The 20,557-nt window shown below is 57.8% G+C and overlaps 1 protein-coding gene across 1 annotated transcript in view; it reads right to left on the bottom strand.

The window, feature by feature from the left end:
• The window catches only part of WNT3A (Wnt family member 3A), a 41,620-nt gene extending 21,742 nt beyond the window's left edge, over nt 1-19,878 (bottom strand). The window contains exons 1-2 of the mRNA XM_039220248.1: nt 19,808-19,878; nt 4,540-4,781 (exon numbers count right to left, since the gene is read on the bottom strand). Coding sequence (XP_039076179.1) covers nt 4,540-4,781; nt 19,808-19,878 — 313 coding nt within the window. The remainder of the gene's footprint in view (nt 1-4,539; nt 4,782-19,807) is intronic.
• Nucleotides 19,879-20,557: the final 679 nt, after the last annotated feature.

The raw sequence follows: 20,557 nt of genomic DNA on the forward strand, positions 1-20,557 counted from the left end.
AAAATTATAGTTGGGGGCCAACAATAGACATACTGACTGCCTAGAGGGAAAGCAGGGAGGATTGCTGCTTTGGGGATTGAAGGGTTTGGAAAGCTCCTGTGTACCAGGAGATGAAAACTACATGCACACCAAGGGCAGAATGCATGTTCAGAAGAGACCTTCAGTTTCCCCCTGTGATGATCTGCTCACTGGAGGCAGGAAGTGAAGGCTAAGGCAGAGCAGTGAGCATACTAGCTGAGGTTGAAGGCCTGCACAACACAGCCAATCTGAAGACACCAAAGGGGTATTCTTTCTTCTCTTTGTTTTCCTTTATGTTTCCTCCAAGACCAAGGAAAATTTTTCCAAACCACAGACTAAAGAAAAGTCAGTAAAGAAACAAGCGAGTACAACGCACAATAAGCACACCAAACTCTGAGAAAGGGAAATAATTAGAACTTCTGAATGACTATTTATAATAATCATAAGGTTCAGATTCCAACAAAAAGTTATAAGGCTGCAAAGATAAAAGGAAGTACAGGGTCTTCATAGGAAAAAGGAAATTAACAGATGGTATCTCAAGGAAGCATAAATATTGGATATAACAGATAAAGACTGAATCAACTATCCTAAATATGCTCAAAGGGATAAAAGAAACCAGGAGAACACAGTCTCAACAAAGAGCAAATGTCAGTAAAGAGAGAGAAATTACAAAAAGCAATGAAATAGAAAGTGTGGGGCTGACAAGCATGATAACTGAAACAGAATATTTGCTAGAGGTTTTCAACAGCACAGCTAAGCAGGCAGAAGAAAGAATCAGTGACCCTGAAGATAATTCAATTGCAATTATGCAGTCTGAGGAGGAGAAGGAAATAAGAATGAAGAAATATGAACAGACCTGTGGGACACCATCAAATGTAGAAATAAACACCACATTGTGGGAGTTCCAGGAGAGGACAGAAAGAGGCAGGAAGAACATTTGAGGAAACAATGGCCAAAATGTTTCAAGTTTGATAAAGAACTTGAATCAATATATCCAGGAAGTTCAACAAACTTTAACTTGGGTAAACATAGAGAGATCCACACTGAGACATATTTTAATTAGCCATCAAAAAGAAAACGAGAGCCTTTAAGCAGCAAGCGAGAAACATCTCGTTGTGTACAGAGAATCCTCCATGAGATTAAGAGACAATTTCTAATCAGAAACCAGAGTCAGAAGGCAGTGGGATGATATATTTAAGGTACTGTAGGAAAACAGTGTCAACCAAGAATTTTACATGTGGCAAGACTATTCTTCAAAAATGAAAGATTAACCTAGATGAAATGGATACATTCCTAAACACACACAAATAGCAGAACTGACTCAAGAAGAAATAGAACATGTGAACAGACCTATAACAAGTAATAAGATCAAATCAGTAATTTAAAACCTCCCAAAAAAGCAAAGCTTCACTTGTGGATTCTATCAATTAAAGAAGAATCTATCAACACCAATCCTTCTCAAGCTCTTACAAAAAATAGAAGAGGAGGGAACACTTCCTAACTCATTCTCTGAGGCCAGTGTTGCCCTAATACCAAAGCCAGACAAAGACACTACAGGGAAAGAGAACTACAGACCAATGCCCCTTGTACATATTGATGCAGAAATCCTCAACAAAATACTTGCAAACCAAATCCTCCAGCATGTTAAAGGGATTATTGACCATGACCAATGGGGATTTATCCCAAGAATGCAAGGGTGCTTCAGTGTATAAAAATCAACCAATAATAACACATCACACTAAGAGATTGAAGGAACAAAACCGCATGGGCATCTTAATTGGAGCAGAAAAAGCATTGGATATAATCCAACACCCTTTCATGATATAAAAACTCAACAGATGAGGAGTGGAAGTGAATTTCCTCAACCTGATAAAGGGCAGTTATGGAAAACCCACAGGTAACCTCTTACTTGATGGTGAAAGACTTACATGCTTCTCCTTAAGATCAGAAATGAGACAAGATTGCCACAACATAGTGTGGCAGGGCTAGACAGCAATTAGGCAAGAAAAAGAAATCAAAGGTATACAAATTGGACAGGAAGAAGTAAAACTGTCACCATTCATAGGTGACATGATCCTATATACAGAAAATCTTAGGGGTGCCTGGGTGGCCCAGTTGGTTAAGCATCTGACTTCAGCTCAGGTCATCATCGCATGGTCCATGGGTTTGAGTCCTGAATTGGGCTTTGTGCTGACAGCTCAGAGCCTGGAGCCTGCTTCAGATTCTGTGTCTCCCTCTTTTCCTGTTCTTGCCCTGCTCATGCTTTGTCTCTCTCTCTCTCTCTTTCTCAAAAATAAACATCAAAAATTTTTTGAAAAAAGAAAATCTAAGGAACTTACAAAAAACCTCTCAGAGCTACTAGACAAATTAAGCAAAGTTGCAGGATATAGGATCAAAATATAAAAATTAGTTATATTTCTATATAGTAGCAATAAACAATCCAAAATCCAAAAATGATATTAAGAGAATAATTCCATTTACAATAACATCAAAAAGGATAAAATACTTAGGAATGCATTAATTAGGTACAAGACTTGTACCCCAAAAGCTACAAATTGTTGCTGGAAGAAACCAAGGAAGACCTAAACAAACAGGAAGACATCCCGTGTTCATAGATTAGAAGGCTAAATATTGTTAAGATTTCAATAATCTCCCAAATAATCTCCAGGCTGAATGTATTGCCCGTCAAAATCCCAAGTCTTTTTCACAGACATAAAGAAGCTGATCCTAAAATTCATATGGAATGGCAAGGCACCCAATTGACAAAACAGTTTTGTAAAAGAAAAACAGAATAGATGATTTGTACTTCCTGACTTCAAAACACACTATAGAGGTAAATCCATCAAAATAGTGTGGGACTGGCAAAAGGGGAGTCATATAGACCAAAGGAATGGAACTGAGGGTCCAGAAATAAGTCCATACATCGGTGTTCAATGGATTTTTTGACGGGGGGTCCAAGACCATTCAATGGGAAAAAATAATCTGTTCAATAACAGACGGGGCTGGAGTAACTGGATTTCCACATGCAAAAGAATAAAGTTGGACCCCTACCTCACACCATACACAAACATTTAGTTACTACAGATCAAAGATTAAATGTAAGCGATGAAACTATAAAACTCTTAGAAGAAAACACAGGTGTAAATATTTGTAACCCTAGATCAGGCAATACTTACTTTGATATGACATTTCAATTTTGGACTTCACCAAAATTTAAAATTTTGTGCATTATAGGACACCATTACAACAGTGAAAGGACTACCTATACAACTGGGAAAAGATTTGCAGATCATCAATCTGATAAGAATCCAGTGTCTAGAATATATAAAGAGCTCTGAGAATCCAACCACAAAAAGATAAGCACTCCAATTAAAAATTGGGCAAAGAACTGGAATAGGCACTTCCCCAAAGAAGACATACAGATGACCCACAAGCCCATAAAAAGATGTTTAACATCATTAGGCATTGGGGACACACAAAGAAAAACTGCAATGAGATTCCCACTTTGCACCCACTGGGATGGCTAAAGGGAAGACACAGAAAATAACAAGGGTGGTAAGGATGTGGAACTGGAACTCTTGTGCACTGCTGGTGGGAACATAAGATGCCACAGCCTCTGTGGAAAACAGCGTGGTTTTTCCCCAAAACTTACACAGAACAATCCCACTCCTGAGAAAGTACACAAAATATTCAGAAACAGGTATTTAAACAGATACTTGTACAAAAACATCCATAACAGCGCTCTTCACAATAGCCAAAAGGTGGAAATCACCCAAATATCCATCAGCGACACACGCATAATAAAATGTGGTCTATCTGCACAGAGGTCTATTATTCACCTCTAAGAAGGCATAAAGTGCTGACACACGAAGTGTGGACGAATCTTGAACACATTATGCTGAGTGAAATGAGCCTCTCTCCCTCCCCACCTGTCCGTGGGGCCCAGCCGCCATACTGCAGAGGTTACTTTTGTGTGTTCTTGCTGAACAAAGCCTGAGCTGCCAGACGTGTCCAAGACTGGGGACCAGGTGAGATGCAGCACTGCTGACCTCTGATTGCCGATGTCTGGACATGCGACATGTGGTTATGACTGTGTAAACCACTATGTTCGCTGAAAATTTGCTCTTCCCCAAAAGTTAACCAACACCCAACTGTCATCTTCTTCTCCTCCCTACAATAACTCTCCAGCCCCAGGACCTGGGAGGATAACTCCTGCAGTGTGCCTCTGTGACCCCCAACCTCATCTCCCCTCCCTGTGTTTTATTGTTTTAATACAAATTTTGTTATTTTCTCTCCAAGACCCCCTGAAGGCCTGGCTCCTGTTGTGCCCCAGGGACTGTACCTACCCTACCCAGGAGTCCCGCAGGAGGGTGAGGTCTGCAGGGCACCACCCGCCTGCGGAAGCTGCTGCTCCCATGCTGAGCTCAGCGGAGACACTGAGGCGGATCCAGCAGAGGGGCTCCCGCCACCGAAGGGGAGCTGCGTGGACCTGCCTGAAGGCTACGACCGTCCCCCACGTACCTTTGTCCAGCACCGGCCCGAAGATGGCCAGGCTGTTGTTGATGGTAGTGCAGTTCCAGCGGCGGCCACGGAACTGGTGCTGGCACTCCTGGATGCTGATCTTGATGCCCTCAGCCACGCTGGGCATGATCTCCACGTAGTTCCGGCAGAACCGCAACTGCTTGGGCACCAGGCCAGGGATGCTGGCGCACAGGATGGGCTGAGTGCCCAGGGATGAGTACTGGGGCCCAACAGCCAGGGACCTGGGGAGGAGGGCGAGGCCCGGTCAGTGGTACAGCCGCCCCGCGCGCGCCCCTCAGCGCGCACTAGGCCCTTTCCATCCCGGCGCCAACTCAGTCTGTGCAGAGGAAGCGCGTCCGCACCCTGCACCTGAAGTGCACCAGCACCGGCACCCAACGCGGACATATGCACACGGAGCGGTGGGAAGGTAACAGAGGAAACGGTGTGAGCCCACCTGCTGCCCTTCGCAAGTGTGAGGGCTGTTCTGTCGGGGTGGAGACAGCAGGGCCGCGCAGCTTTGGAAATGCAGGGAACACAGTGTGCGCCGGGTCAGCCCCAGGGGCTGCCCAGAGGAGGGGGTGCCGGTGGTCAGAGAGGGCACAGCAGCAGCCGATCCGTTGGGGCAAAAATCACCCTGCCTCAGCCCCATGTGACAGCCGCTATTGGCTATTTACCCAACAGACAGAAAGCCATGTATGTGCTGGCGGTGCCACTCGCCCAAGGACATTCATGGTGCTGTGATCAGGGCAGAGCCACTGAGTCAACACCCAGAGGCTCAAGGGTGAGAAGCTCGTGTTCCCTCCCTCTCGGAAATGGAGCCCAGTGCACTTCTGACGATGGCAGGTGCCACCGTGGTGTGCTCTGGCTGGGTCAAGTGTCCTCATGCCTCCAATTGCAGCCGTGGCCACGATCAGAGGTAGATGGGGACAGAAAGCAGGGCGGGGGTTCTCCTGAATTCCTATGGGAGGACGTGCCTGAGCAGAGGCACAGAGGCAATGTCTGGGGGATGGGTCCCACTCACCGTGCACCTATGAAATTTAAGTGAGGTTGAACAACAAAAGAGAGATTTTTGGCTTTCCAGTCCCACCAGTGGCACATGGCTGGGACTGCCAAGCTGGATGGTCAGATATGGGACATTCCTGTCGCTGGAAGGTTCTACCAGATGGCACTCATCTGCAGTGCTGTGTGTTGGCTGGGGGTGTTGGTTACACCCGCATTTATGTCTCAAGGCTGAACAAACCATGTCCGTTTTACCGTACGGAATTGCACCTTGATTTCAAAGAAAGAACTGTCAGGTCCTTTTGGGGGCAGAGCAGAAGAGCTTCTACAATTGGATGGGTGACATGTTGTAACACCTGCCCGGTCCCCTGGGGTCACTGGATCCCGCCGCCGTGGACAGGTCGGCCCAGTGCCCCTGCTGCCTGTGAGCGGTTTCCCACGCACTCTCCACTCCCTCCTCTGGGAGCCCATCTCTCTGCGTCCTCTGGGCTGCTGGCTGTGCTGCGTCCCAGGCCTGGACTGGAGATCTAGAGTCACCCCGGGTCTGGCAGGGAGGCCCCTGATTACCCCGTGGCCTGCTCTGCTGGGCTCCAGGTGCAAAGGCCTGTCTCTCCTTTGCTTGGTGGGGGAGACGCCTCAGCTGAATCCCCAGAGGCTCTCCTGGTTTGGGCCGGGAGGACCCAGCACCCTGAGAGAAGGCAGGTCGGAGGCTTCTGTGCGCCTCAGCAGCCCACATCCCTGCACGTGACACTGACATTCAGCGCATCCTACCTGGAGTCTAACCCGGTTCTGACCAGCTGTGCTAGAGCCACAAGAAGCGGGGACTCACTGCCAGAGGAACAGTCCTCCCCTCTGCAAACACACAGCAGTCCTATGTCCTTCTCTCCTTCTCCAAAGCCTTCAGGGGCGCCATGCAGGTAGGCACCGGCCTGGCCCTCCAGCACCTGGGGCTGCCTCCCGGCTGCAGAGAGAAACTTCCTCATCGCTGCCCTGCCAGATCCAGCTCCGTCCGCCCTTCCCACCTCCAGCAGGCCCTCCACTGCCCTGTGTGGGTCACCCTCCCGGGCTCCCCCTGAAGAACTTCTGCCTTGTTTAGGAAGCCAGCCGGGGAGCAGACCACTGCCCCTGGAAGTCCCGCCTCTCTGTGCTCCCTGGCCTATTCCCAACAGGCGGCGTGTGTTCACCCACGGTCCTGGCAGGCCACCACATCCATCCTGTGCTCCCCTCCCCTCCTCCTCATCAAGAATGTCTCTTCTCTCGAGAACTGAAACCTCTCTCTCTGCAGCAGCGCACAGCACCTTGTGCCAGATGCCTGAGCCAAACCTCTTCCCCACGGACAGCAGGCCCCCTGTCCCAGATCCTCCACGGCCTCAGTGTCTTGAGTCCCTTCCACTTTCGAGCCCCAGTATCTGACCACCATCCCCCTGTGTGCTCCCCACCGGCCCTGTCTGTCCTCACGCGAGTGCCTTGATGAGCAAACCGGCCAGGGCCTCATGTCAGACACTGCGGGCTGGCCCATTCCTGGTGGGGTTTGGGGCAGCGGGCTGGCTCATTCCCTCATTGTCCCTTCATTATAAGCAGACCCTCCTGAATGCCGGGTGCCCGGCCACCTTTCTTCCACATCTGCCCTACAGTCCTGAGAACCCCGAGGTTTCCAGAAAGCCCAGCCCTCAGCCTCACCCCTGCATGGTCTTTCTTCCCTAGAAAGTGTCCTGTGATCTGGGCCTGGCTCTCCGGTGCCCTGGCCTGCACAGACATCTGTGAGGGGAGACTAGAAGGGCCGCCCCCATGGGGACCCCTGCGCTGACCTGGGCCCTGAGCCTCCCAGGGGACTACAGAGCAGGATGGGAGGACAGCCCTGCACCTGGGCTAGGGGTGGCCTGCGGGCCAACGTCAGTGTTCTCTGCCCTCGGGGAGGGACCCCTAGCCCATGGGGTAAGTAAGGCCGCCAGGCTGAGAAGACGGGCCTGCCAGGAGCACAGGAAGGAGGCAGAGAGGACAGGGGACACAGGGGGGCGGTATGGGGAGAGACAGGTGGCATCAGCATCAGTCCTGTCTCCCTCCCACCCCTGTTTCTTGAGCCTGCACAGAGAACCCACAAACACAGGGCGAACGCCCCCAGCCCGAGCTCCTTCAGAGCTCTGCCACCAGCACAGTGCGTCCAGACCGCCCCTGCCGAGTCCTACACCTCTCGCCCGCCCACCACACTGCCCTGTGCCGGCCCCAGGGACCCCAGCCTGGGCCGTGCCTGCGCCACATGAGGATGGCTCTGCCCACACCAGGCTCACGTCAGAGTCTGCCTCCGCCATGAGGTGTGTCTTGAAGTGAACCCTCGAGTTCCCACCTTCCACATGCACCCAGCACGAAGCAATGCTGGGGCTCCTCACCATGTGCCCCAGGGGAGGCCAGTGCCCCTCCCCTCTGCACCAGCGGACGTCACCAGGAACTGGTTAAGGTGACGCTCCCTGTAATGAGTGGAGGGACTGGAGCAGGGAGAGGGGGTAGGTCCTGCAGAAGCTAGTAGCCAGGCAGCCTTGTGAGGGCACAGCTGCAGAGAACACAGGGGAGGAGCTGGGTAGGGGTGGAGGACTCTGGTTTAGGATTCTTCTTCTGCCCCTACGGCCCTCCTGCACAGGGGTCCACCTCTGCCTCCCTCTGGGGGACCTGCTGGCCACCCACCAGCCTCCTTTCTGCCTCCGACCGAGATAGGGCTGCTGTGGCCTGTCCTGGAGGCCACACCAGGCCAGGGAGGTGACTGTGGGGGCCAAGCTGATGATTTTGTATCCATGCACCTTGGAGCATCCAGGAGCCCAGAAGAGGTGCCTTGGGGGCCAGCTGGCGGGGTGAGGCTGGGGACCAACTGTCCCAGTTTTCCCAGGACTGTAAGCTGGATGAGCTGGTCACCCCAGGTGAGGCTGCCTCGGTAGCTCAGGCTCCTCCACTCCACGAACCAGGATGCCTCACTGGCGGGGACCACATGGCCATGATTTCAAACAGGTGTGGAGCTCTTGCTACTGATGAGCCATTCCGCTTGCTCAGGGGTGCTCAGGGCCATCATAACAACGTAAGATAAACAGATGGGTGGTTGGAGGCGGCTGTAAGAGGCAGGACAGCCGGGGGCGGTGGGCACCTGGATGCTCCTGCACCGTTCTGACTGCGGGCCGTTCTCTGGATGCAACATGGTCTGACGTCATGGTCTGGCGCAGGCTTTTCAAGGGGGGCTGGCTCCTGCGGGCTCCCTCCGACTTGTCCTCTGCCGTCTAGGCCTGGCTCAAGTGAGGAGGGGCAGGGAGGGTTCTCCGGGAGGAAATCCACTCACTCAATCATTTCTCTCTCCTGGTGGAATGTGCTTCTTTACTTGGAGAGTCGGGACACGTGGAAAAGAAAGGCACCGCTTAGTTCAGACAAACTTCGTCAGGCCTGCGGTGCTGGCCTCCTGGCCAGATGCCAGAGCCAGGACTCATTCTGAGTGGGGGCTGGGAAGGGGACAGAGAGTGCAGAGCCTGCCCCCGGGATCCCTCATCTCCCAGATCAGAGCCTGCATGCCATCAGGCCTCCTTGATGCCCCTCCAGGCCATGCCCTAGGGAGAGCGGAGCGGGGACTTCCAAGCTCACAGCTTCTGACAGCAGCCTGGTTCTGGGGTGCTGAGTCAGCTCCTGCCCGCTCCCCCCCAACCTGGCCAGCCTTCCTGACGGGCAGGCCCTGGCTCGCCATGTCCTGGAGCCAGGCAGCGAGGCCAGGGTGCCAGCCTGATGCCACTCCAGCTGTTCTAGCCCCCCACCCCAAGTCCTGGCTGGGTTCTTCTCACACCCACGCCGACCCCATGCCTGATGCTCCTTGGACTGCTTCCAGAAAGTTTCCCTTGTCCCAGAGATAGCCAGGGCACTGCAGAGCCTCCCTGGGGAAGGTGGAGAGCTGGGGTCTCTGGTCCCATACGGAAGGGGGCCAGCGTTGTGGGTGAGAAGTGGTTGGGAGCCTTGGTGGGACATCAGATTGTGGCTTGGCCTCAAAGGCAAAATCCAGTCATTAAAAAAAATCGCATAAAAAATTCAGCTGGTGTTAACAAACCTTATTGTGATGATCATTTCATATTATAAACATATATCAAATCATCACGTACATCTCAACCTCAGTGTTATCTGTTGGTTATGTCTCCATAAAGCTGGGGAGAATACCCACGCTGGATGTGCACTGTCCCCCCACAACCCTGGGATCCAAATTCCTCATCTACAGAGAAGGTGGGTGTCCCCCATCTATCAGCACTCAGGAAGCCACAATCTGTGAGTCCCTCCTTCCACCCACACCCCTCTGGGAGGAAGTGGGGGCCTTCAGGGTGAGGCCAGGGGCAGGACAGTAAGCCAGGGAGAGGCTCTGCGGCGTGAAGTGGCTCATCACCTCCAGTGGACGGTGATGTACTGGCCTGTCTGAGGGCCTTGGCAGGACTGGAGGCAGCCCTGAGGGGGAGAGGGCACCACTGTCTTTGTGTCCTATGTCCCCCCTAAGTTCTCCGAGCATATAAAATGCAAGGGCACCGAATGCACCCTGAGCTCCTGACTCATATCCCAGAAGAAAGGACGTCCCAAGAAGGTGGTGATGTCAGTCTGCACTGGCTGACAGTAAGGCATTGGTGGTCTCTCCACCCGCCGTGTGAGCCATATGAGTGTGAAGGGGTGGGTATGGGTGGGGCAGACAAATGGGGCTCTGCAGGCTGCTGTCAGTGCAGGGGTAGGTATGGGCGGGGCAGCAGATAGGGCTCTGCAGGCTGCTGTCAGTGCAGGGGTGGGTGTGGGCAGGGCAGAACGATGGGGCTCTGGGCTACTGTCAGTGCAGGGGTGGGTATGGGTGGGATCTCCATGTTACTGTCAGTGCAGGGGTGGGTATGGGTGAGTTCTCTGTGGTACTGTCAATGCAGGGATGAACATGAGTGGAATTTCTGTACTGCTATCAGTACAGGGGTGGGTATGGGTGGGACCTCCGTGCTGCTGTCAGTGCAGGGGTGGGTACGGGTGGGATCTCCAAGCTGCTGTCAGTGCATGGGTGGGTATGGGTGGGACCTCCATGCTGTTGTCAGTGCAGGGGTGGGTACAGGTGGGATCTCCATGCTGCTGTCCGTGCAGGGGTGGGTATGGATGGGACCTCCTTGCTGCTGTCAGAGCAGGGGGACGTAAGGGTGGAATCTCTGTGTTACTGTGAGTGCAGGGGTGGGTATGGGTGGGATCTCTGTGCAGGGGGGTATAAGGGAAGGATCTCTGTGTTACCGCTGGCCAAGCAGAGGGGAAAGAAATGGGACTGACTGAGGGGCAGAACAGGGCAAGACAGGAAGCTGATGCAGTGGCTGATGAATGCCCTGCTGGCATCTGAGATGGCAGTATCTGCTTTCTCCCGGTGACATCAGCTCCTAGGGTGAAGACCCTGCCCTTGTCACCTCTGCTCACGACAGGACGCAAGTCTGGCTGCTGCTCACGGCGGGTGCATAAACCACGTCATTTCCCTGTCCTAGGGGCCCTGCACCCCAAGGCTCTTGCACTCCCATGAGGGGCTGCGGGGCTGTGCGTCCTGGGAAGGAGGCGCCCCCGCCAAGTCTGGATGCTGAGCGGCCTGAGGAGGCCCCACCCTGCTGTGGATGCCAGGCCATGGTTACAGACGTGAATCAAGGTCACCTGTCACCTTCGGCTTTCCAAGCACAGCCTCCGTCCAGGAGGAGAGGTCGGGGACGTGGGGTGTCCAGAGCAGCCACTGGCTCTGTGTGGGTCCATGTCCCTGGACCGAGATGCCCCCCAGGAGCTGAGAATGACCCGCCGGCAGTCACCAGCAGAGCGCAAGGACCCACATCTGACAGTGAGTGAGCTCAGGAGCTCGCTCTTCCCCAGATGAGCTAGTGCTGTGAATAAGCCTCTGGAGACCGCCGTGGGGACCCCAGGTGAGCTGCCCAGACGTGCCACCTGCTGGGCACCGCTGTGTGCCATTCCAAGCCGTGGACTCTAGCCACTGGTAAGGGGCAGAGGGCGGCCGTCCGCTGCCTGTCCCCACCAGCTGCTGACACTCAGGGGACACAATTCCCCACACAGTCCAGGGCCCAGCAGGGTGCTGGTCGCCCCGCCACCTTGGCCTTCGGGTGTCCTTCCTGCCCCTTCCTGTGTCCCCCACAGGCCTTGCCAGCCCCATCACGTCACCTGTGTGGACTGGCGCTCCACTGGCCCAGTGCGTGACCCCTGTGACCCTCACAACCTTGGGGATGGCGCCCCAGGACCTCCTGGACCAGGAAAATAGGCTCAGGTGGAGACACCCGGCCAGCACCTGTGTGATAATATGGCTGACAGCTTCCAAGGGCCCCTTCTCCACATACTCGGATGCCCTCAAGATGCACTAAACACCAGCTTGCGGAGTAGCATTTAGGGACAAGAGTCTCAGGCAGTGGCCTGCCCCAGTGAATGCCACCAACCAGGTGGCTTACACAGCACGCATATTCTTCATGGAGCTCAGGCGGGACGTCCAATGCACGGATGCTAGCACATTAGGGGTCTGATGGGGACTCCCTTCCTGGGCCCCCCAAGATCCTCATGTAGAGGGGCAGAGACAGCCCTGGGCTCTTCCCCTTATGAGGACATGAGCACCGTCATGGGGACCACCCCTCCTAATACTGCCCCGTGGGGCTCAAGCCTCCACACATGAGTCTGGGGGCTGCGAACACTGGTCTGCGACAAGTAGGATATATGTCGCATCACGCAGCCAGCACCATGAGTCCCCAGGGCCCCGCTCAGCCCCATGTCCCTTGAAGGATGGTCACAGTGGGCTGACGTGACTGGCTGCCTGCGCCTGCCCCAGCCAGTTGCGCAAAGACCTGCTGTGCCTCAGTTTCCCCTGCCAACACTCAGGTATGCAGGTTTCACCCCTGATGTTGGCACAGGGGCTGCCCAGCTCCAGGCTCCAAGGAGGTGAACCTGGGGCCTCTGCCCCCACTGTGCGGGGACCCAGGGGAGGTCACAGCATGGACCAGGCCTTGCAACCCTCAGGCACCACTCTGAGATGTCGCTGGGTGTCTGGGTTTCGAGTGAGTCCCTCATCTCGCCCTCAGCCTCACAGCCTTTACTGGTGAGCAAATGGCTCCAGACAGGGAAGGGTGTGTGTGTGCAGCTTGCCATCCCTCGCTTAGGCCTTGGTCCCTCTCTCTGGGTCATGGCAAGGCCTCGACCCTTCCCGATGGGCAGCAGGGGCCATGGTCCCTCAGGTCTGGGGGAGCGGAGGCCGCCCCGCCCTTGCTACACCCACTTCCTTCACCCTGCACCTGGTGCTGTGATTCAGCCTGTAAGGAATGAGTGCACTTCCCCGCAGTGCAGGGAGCCATCCCAGAAGGCGCCCACACCTGGCTGCCCCTGTCTGGATGTCACGCCCCATACCCCGAAGGCCCCTCAAACCCAGAGTGCCCTGACCCTGGGACACGGTCCTCCTCCTCCTTTGAGCCTCTCCCTGGAGTCCCAGCCCTGAGAGACTTTCTGCAGGGCTATCCACAGGGTGGAGGGGCTGATGTCCAGAGCAGGTGCCCCCCCCCCCCCCGTCAGGCCTGGGACTAGGTCCCTGAGCTTGAGACCATGTGTGGCAGAGACGCAGGTTCAGGCGGGGCAGACACCTCTGTAGGGCACTCACATAATCTGGGGAAATGTGTATGGCACTGGAGTCCTCTGGGGAAGATGGCCCACTGGGCGGGCCCTCTGGGGAAGATGGACCATTGGGCAGGCCCCCCGTGGAAGATGGCCCACTGGGGGAATGCTCCATGGAAGATGGCCCACTGGGCGGGTCCTCAGTGGAAGATGGCCCACTGGGGGAGCCCTCCGTGGAAGATGGCTCACTGGGCGGGTCCTCCGTGGAAGATGGCCCACTGGGGGAGCCCTCCAGGGTCCTCACAACGCTCCCATTGCCTAATAGATTAATAATAGCTTGTTTCTCATAAAACGGGGGATGGATGTCACCTTTAACCCAGAGCGCACATGCGTGTAGCCTGGAAAGCGGCCCCTGGACTCCAGTCCCAGCCTGTGGCTGGGGCCACATGAGCCGCGCCCGCCGCCCGCCAACACTAATGGTTTTCTCCCTCCCGTGAGGGCAGTGCTGTGGATGTCCGGGCGCTGTGCCAGGCCGTCCTGCTCAGGGTGGAGCGGAGGTGCTGGCTGCAACACGCAGTGGAGGGATGGGCTGATGGCCGTCACCTGCAGGCCTTTATCGCCAAGGTGTGGCGGGGGTGGGGGGCGCAGAAGTGACTGGGCCGGAGGCGCCCATTCTCCCCACAGACGGGGGAGGCACCTGTGCACTGTGTCCGCAGGTCTCGTGGGGTGGCAGCCTCTTAGGTGTCTTTGAGCCTGGCTGGGTTTCCTTTTGCAGTAAGTCTCAGCAGGCACAGGGCGCCCACGGGCTGTGGGCTCTGCTCTGTCCTCGTCTGTGGCCCTGTGTGTTCTGGGGCCAGCGAGCAGAGACTTTGGGGCTCTGTGTGTGGGGGCTTGGCCAGGCCTATGGGGACACAGCACGTGGGCCCAGGCTCCGTGGCTCACTTGCTTAATGGTGTCCGACTTCCCTCCCTGGCCTCAGTTTCCCTAGCACTCCAACAAGGTGGGGGGCCCACCCTGTCTGAGGCTCCAGAAGGGGCGCTGAGCGTGGCATGGCCAGTCCATATGAACCTTCTCCAGGGAGTGTTCTGTGGCCCCTGCCCTGCTAGCCAACTTCTCTGGGCCCCACCGAGGCTGGCCACGTCTTCTCTTGTCCTCGAGGGCACAGAGTGGCACGCAGGCCCCAGGGGAGCAAGGAGGTCAGGGGCCCAAATTTACCCTGGGGCTTTGCCCAGGAGGGTGCCGGCTGGTCCCATGGGTCTCCACCTTGGGGACAATGTGTGAGGTGTCACCGAGCCCTGAGGGCTGCCCAGGAAGACAGAGGGCTGTGTCCTGTCTGGATGGAGCCTTCTGGGAGCCACAGGAGCCAAGGGCTTAGCCAAGGGTCCTCTGTGGTTGCTTTCTCTCTGCACCCTCCGAGTGCTGAGGACCACGGGGAGAGCCCGCGTGCTTCCACACTCCTGCCCCCTTCTGCCTGGAAGACCCCTGTGGGAGCATGTGCAGCTTGGGCACTGGGAGGCCCATGGGGGGCTGCAGGACCCTGGTCCGTGCTGGGTCCCCTCCCTGCCTGTAGTCCCCCCACCCCATCTCCGCCGGCTGAGCTGGGATTACTGACACATACTTTGAGCAAGTCCTGGCAGGCGGGCAGAGGCTCCTGTGCCCGCGGCCATGCATTTGCCCGCTCCCTGGGCGGCTGCAGCACGTTTCATCAGGGAAGGAATGTGGAGGCACCAAAGCGTGAGACACCTTCAGGGTGTCACCTGGGAAAGCTGGGAAGGAGGCTGAGGCAGCGCTGCCCAGTTTGTCGTGGGGACCCGGCCCTGGAGCAGGGAACTCAGCCAGGAGGTGTCCCGGGGAGGAGCCCACCCGAGAGGCTTCTGTTTTCCACAGGAAAGATCCATCATCCACTCGCTCACTCATTCATTCCTGGGTTGACAGGATCTTACTGAACAGCTGCAGAGCTGGGTGTGTGTGTGTGTGTGTGTCAGGTGTCTGGGGCCGGGGTGCGGTGCCTTCCTGGGCCTCTGCTCCTGCTCCCCATGACAGGCAGCTCACCACCTCCCAGCACTGTGTGGGCAAGACCGTCACCTTCAGAAAGCCCATGTGGAGCCCAAATCTGCCTCCCGAGACTTCTCAGTCCTCCACCAGGCTTGGAAGGCAGATGCAAACTCTTGCGTGTGGCCAGTGCTGGGGGGCTGACTGCAGAGGGATGCTGCTCCACGGGTGAGATTGCCCACCCAGGCCTGCCGTGTGACGTAGAAGATGCTGCCTGACCTAACAACTTGGGTTTTGGGGCTTTTCAAATTTCCAATCCGTTATTACAAAGCGCATGAAAATGCTGCACGAGAAAACTACATAATACAAAACCCAAACAGGTCACATCAGCCAGGACATCCCCAAGCGTCCCCTGTCTTCCACTTCTGTTTGTGTGTCTTCATGGACAACTGTCCCAGGACGGTCCCTGGCCTGGGGGCCACGTGCAGCGTGACTGCTTCTTTCATTGCGCTCCATCCTGGGCCATGCCCGCAGGAGGATGGCTGGACCCCTGGGGGCTGGACATCTATGTGCAGGAGCCCAGGAAAGTGTGGGTTTACAGGGTTTACAGCTCTTCTCTAACTAAGACCATTTCCTCCATCTCCTCCCCCATTGTATTGCCTTCCACAAAGGATTCTAGCAGGTTTATGCAAATAAAACAGAAAATCTTCTGAAAAAGGGTGCCCGCATGAAAGACGCAGGGACAGCGGGGCTGGGAGTGTGTGGGCGGCCATGTTGGGGAGCCCGAGGTGGGGGAGGCAGATGCGGACCTGGTGGCTCTGACCATGCATGTTTCACCTTTGGCCATTTCTCCCATTGCCCCTTGACAGAACGATGACCACTGCGGGCTCCCCCAACCCTGAGATCCTACAACACCAGAGGGGTGACCTAGAGTCTGGGTTCCTCCGGTCTTATGGCCTCACTACTGTCCTCACCAGCCTCAGGGCTGCAGAGAGAGGCAGAGAAACAGAGAGAGAGAGACAGAGACAGGGGGAGACAGAGACAGAGAGAGACAGGGAGAAACAGGGAGAGACAGAGACACAGAGACAGGGAGAAACAGGGAGAGACAGAGAGACAGAGAGAGACAGAGACAAGGGGAAACAGAGAGACAAGGAGAGACAGACACAGACAGAGACACAGAGAGAAACAGAGACAAGGAGAGACAGAGACACAGAAAGAGAGACACAGCGGCAGGCAGACTGGAGAAATGACGCGCAGGGCCTCCCTGGGGAGGGGTGCAGGGGTGCAGTCACCAGAGGCAGGGCAGTTCGGGAAGTCTTGAGTGTGTACACTGTTGCCTGAGCAGGTCAGCCCTTAGGTGCCGAGTCATCTGACACAGGCCACCCTTCATCCTGGCGGCTCACCCTCGGGGCCACGGGGGTACCTCCAGAATGCTCCCCACAAACGGGGAGGAGACCCATGTGGGGCCCTGAGGGATGGCAAAGGACAGGGCGGTGCAGAGGCGAGGCTCTGGGAGGGGCACTTGCTGCTGACTTGGCCTTCCTGGGGGCAAGCAGGGTCCCTGTGCCATAGTGAGTATGTGTGGGGGCAGTGGCTAGGGACGGTGAGGGACAGAGGTGGCTCTGGTGGGGGAGAACCAGGGAGCACCGCAGCGGGAGCACATCCCAGGCCGCGGATCTGACCCAGCGGACCCACAGGGGAATGTCCTGGACAGCCTGGCATCTGCTCTCAGCACAGAGGCTGTGGAACGCGGGGTCCAACTCAGACAGGTGAGGGGCCAGGCTCTTTGTGTTGGTGAACACAAGGCAGCTGCTGGCCACGGGGGCTGTCCCTGCAGGGCAGTGAGGCAGAGGGCAGGCGATGGGGCGGAACCGCCTGGAGGGGGAGTGGGGGGCCCAGGTTAGGCCCAGAGGGTTACGGGATACCGGCAGCCAGACTCTGGGGACACAGGAGGAAGGGCCCAGAGCACAGCACAGAGCCCTGGTGCCTACTGGTAGTGCTCTCCAAGTCCGGTGCGTCCCCGTGACCCTGAAGCCGTCTTGTGTTTGCTTAATTCTAATTCTGTGAGATTCTGTCTGCTTGGGGAGTGGTGCAGCCCTGTCACCTCTCTGGTCCCTTCCCTGGGTGCCCCCTGCCTGTCACATGGTCGCACGAGGAGCCCACAAGGCACCCTCTCAGCGTTCAGGTCGTGGGACTGAGGCTGCGACTGTCAGGCTCTGCAGGGACCTCCCCTGGCACCTAGGGTGAGGGCCGGGTGAGGGACGCTTCCGCCCTGCGCTGGGGAGCGGGTGGCCCTTGGGATTCCCACCAGGCCGTTGGCCAGCTCCTCCACCCTCCCACCAGGAGCCGCACCAACTTCAAAAGCCTAATTACTCCTGATTTGGGCTGTTTCCTCGGTGTCCCGGCAGGTGAGAAAGCCCCCGTTACTTTCACTTTTATATGCAAGGTATGGGGAGAAGGGGAGAGGCAGCTTCGCTGGGGAGGGAGGATGAAACAGAACGACCAATTAGGGAGGCTGAGCGTGAAGGTGAGAAGTTATAAAGAGAGGGTCCCTCGCCCCAGGGGGGGGGGAGGGGGAGGAGGGGAGAGCAGGGGAGAGGAGGAGCCACCGGAGGGAAGGTCCTCCAGGCAGGGCGTGAAGACAGGAAGGTTTCCCCAGCTAGAAAACCCCGAGTCTCTCTCTGGGAGCCCTCCCTCCTGTCTACTCTGCCTGGGAGCCTGTGGGGACAAGGCTCCTTCCCTCGTGGCTGGTCTTGGGGCAGAAGGGACGTAGGAGGGTAAATCTGCTGTCCCCAGGGAGCCCTGAGGTTGGGTCTGCCAGATACCCTTCTCCTCAGGAAGCAGAATTCCGGAGTGTGAGAATCCCACCAGGAGCACAGCGGGGGTTCGGGGGCACCCCTTCTCTCTGGGGCCAAGGGCTGGTCCAGACTTGTGCTAGGGTGGACTGCCCAACCGAAGGGCCCCTCCCGGCTAACCTGGGAAGCGCAGGGTTGCACGGGAGCATGTGCGGGTGCGTTCAGATAGAACACATGTGGCCCAGGTGAAAAAAGGGGCATACCTGTGTTGGAGGGGGCCAAGGCAAGGTAGCCTCAGGGGCAACAGAACAAAGATCCCGAGGTGTGGGGCAGCCAGGAGGCTGGTGACCGGGCCCTTCTTTTCGGGAGTTGCGCGGGGGCGAAGGGCGCTTCCTCCTGCGCCCAGGAATGCAGCCGCGGCGGCGGCGGCGGTGGCGGGTTCTAATTAGAAGCCTGCGCGGGACCCGGCGGCCGCGGGGCTCTCTCGGACGTGCTCCCCGGATCCCCGCGGCCGGCGGGGCGGGCGTCAGTGTCCCCGTAGCCGCAGGCACTGTCGCCGCAGCCCACGCTCCAAGGCCACAGGGCGCTGCAGGTGCGCCGCGCGCCGGTGCGGGCCGCCGGGAGTCCCCGAGTGCCGCCCAGCCGCCTCTCGCAGGCCCCTGGACTGGCCCCGGCCTCCCCTTCCGCCCCGCCCCGCCTGGCTGTGCCTGGACCCGCGTCCCCACCCGGGCTCCCCTGCTCCTGAACCATCTCGAAGAGAAAAATTATTATCGGATTAGATGTACTTCAGCTCGCTCGGTCCCCCCCCCTTCCCCTCGGCGTAATTATTATAATTCCAGGCAAGCCGTAGTAGAAGGTTCCTGTGTGTGTGTGTGTGTGTGTGTGTGTGTGTGTGTGTGTGTGTGTGTGTGTGAGAGAGAGAGAGAGCGCGCGCGCGCCCGCAAGCATGGGTGTGGGGAGCATTCTCTACAACTCCGGGTCTTCTGGTCTCATGCCCCCACTTGTGATCCTCGAATCTTGGGGCTCTCAGAGCGTAACCCGGCACACTGCCTGCCTCCTTTCCCTGTGGCAGGTGACCTTCCCGGTGGGGGCTCTGCCAAATTAGATACCGAAGGGAGGGTAACACTAACCCCCTACACACGCCATATCTGTGCAATGGATACCCGGGACCCTTCCTTTAGTTCATCGGCATGTCCATCGTCAGATTCAGGAGGATCTCGCTGAAATGTGCCTCCGCTGGGTGGACCATGCAGCCCCCAGGGCTCTCAGATGTGCGGCTCCACTCGAGAGCCTTCTCTCTCTTCCCCAGCGGCCCCTCTTTCCTTCCCGGTCCAGACGGAGGCTCACGGAGAAGCCCCTCGGGCCGCACCCCCTACCTCCCACCCAGAGCCCGAGAGGCCAGGGCTGGTGCTAGCCCCAGTGGTCCATCCCGCCACTCCCGGCAGGTCCCGCTGTCTTTACATAACTGCGCTGCTGCCCCAAGCTGTTGGGTCTTGTCTCCCCGACTTTGTTTGAAGGTGTGCGTGCGTGTAAGACCGGGTCCGTGAGGAACGTCTCCTTCTTCCCCGCGCTGCGCCCGCTCGTCCGCGCAGCTGCTTTCGGCCTCACGCTGCCTGGCTGTGGGTGCCATCTGCGCAGACAGCGTTCCCGCCTCTCCCCAGCCGCTGCGCCCCTTCCGACGCCAGGGGCTCCGCTAAGGCCCGGGACACCAATGTCCCCGGAACTCCGACACCTAGTCCCAGCCCCGGCCCGAACAGGTCGAAAGTGGCCGCCAAGGAAAACAACCCGCCCGCGCTGCGGAGCCGGAGGGGCAGGGCGCGGGCTCCGGGCCACCGCGGGGCCCTGCCCGAGGGGACGGCGGCGGCTTGTGGCCGCTCACTTACCACCAGATCGGGTAGCTGCCCAGCGCCTGCTTCAGGGCGTAGAGGAATAAGAAGTATCCGAGCAGGGCCATCGCCGGGCGGGAGAGCGCGAAGGGCCGGGAGTCCGCCCCGAGAGCACGGGCGCCGGGGCGGGCCGGGCCCTGGGAGCTGGCGGGCGGCGGCGTTGGGCCCTCCTGCGGCCGCGAGGTGCGCGGGGTGCGCGGGTGTGCGCGGGTGCGCGGGCTCCGAGGGCGGCGCTGCGCCAGGTGGGCCGGCGGCCGGGCGGCGGGCCGGGGCCCGGGGCGGCGCGGGCCGGCGGGGGCGGGGCAGCGCCGCGGGGGGCGCCCGCCGGGGCCAGGGCCAGGGCCAGGGCGGGGCGGGCAGGGGGCGGGCGGGGCCCTGGAGCTGGGGCGGCGGCGGCGGCGCCTGCCCCTCCCGTGGCCCCGGGGCGCGCGGGGTGCACGGGGTGCGCCAGCTCCCAGGGCCGCGCTGTGCCAGATGGGCCGCTGGTCGGGCGGCTGGCGGGGATCTGGATGGTGGTCCCAGACGTTCCCTCCCAACCCCAGAGCAGCGCCTTCTCGAGACTCTTGGGCCGAGCTGTGGTGTGGAGCGCCGCGCGCCCTGCGCTCGCCGTGAGACGCACGGTCCGGCTCTCGCTCCTACTCCTGCTCTGTCGTGCGCTCTGTCTCTCGCTCTCAAAGGGGCGAGTCTGCTTTCCCTTTCTTCCATCTCCTCGCCAGGGGAGGGGGTCTGTTCGTTCGAGGCCAGTCC

Source organism: Hyaena hyaena, unplaced genomic scaffold, assembly GCF_003009895.1.
Source record: "Hyaena hyaena isolate Hyena2069 unplaced genomic scaffold, ASM300989v1 scaffold_879, whole genome shotgun sequence".
Lineage (NCBI taxonomy): Eukaryota > Metazoa > Chordata > Mammalia > Carnivora > Hyaenidae > Hyaena > Hyaena hyaena.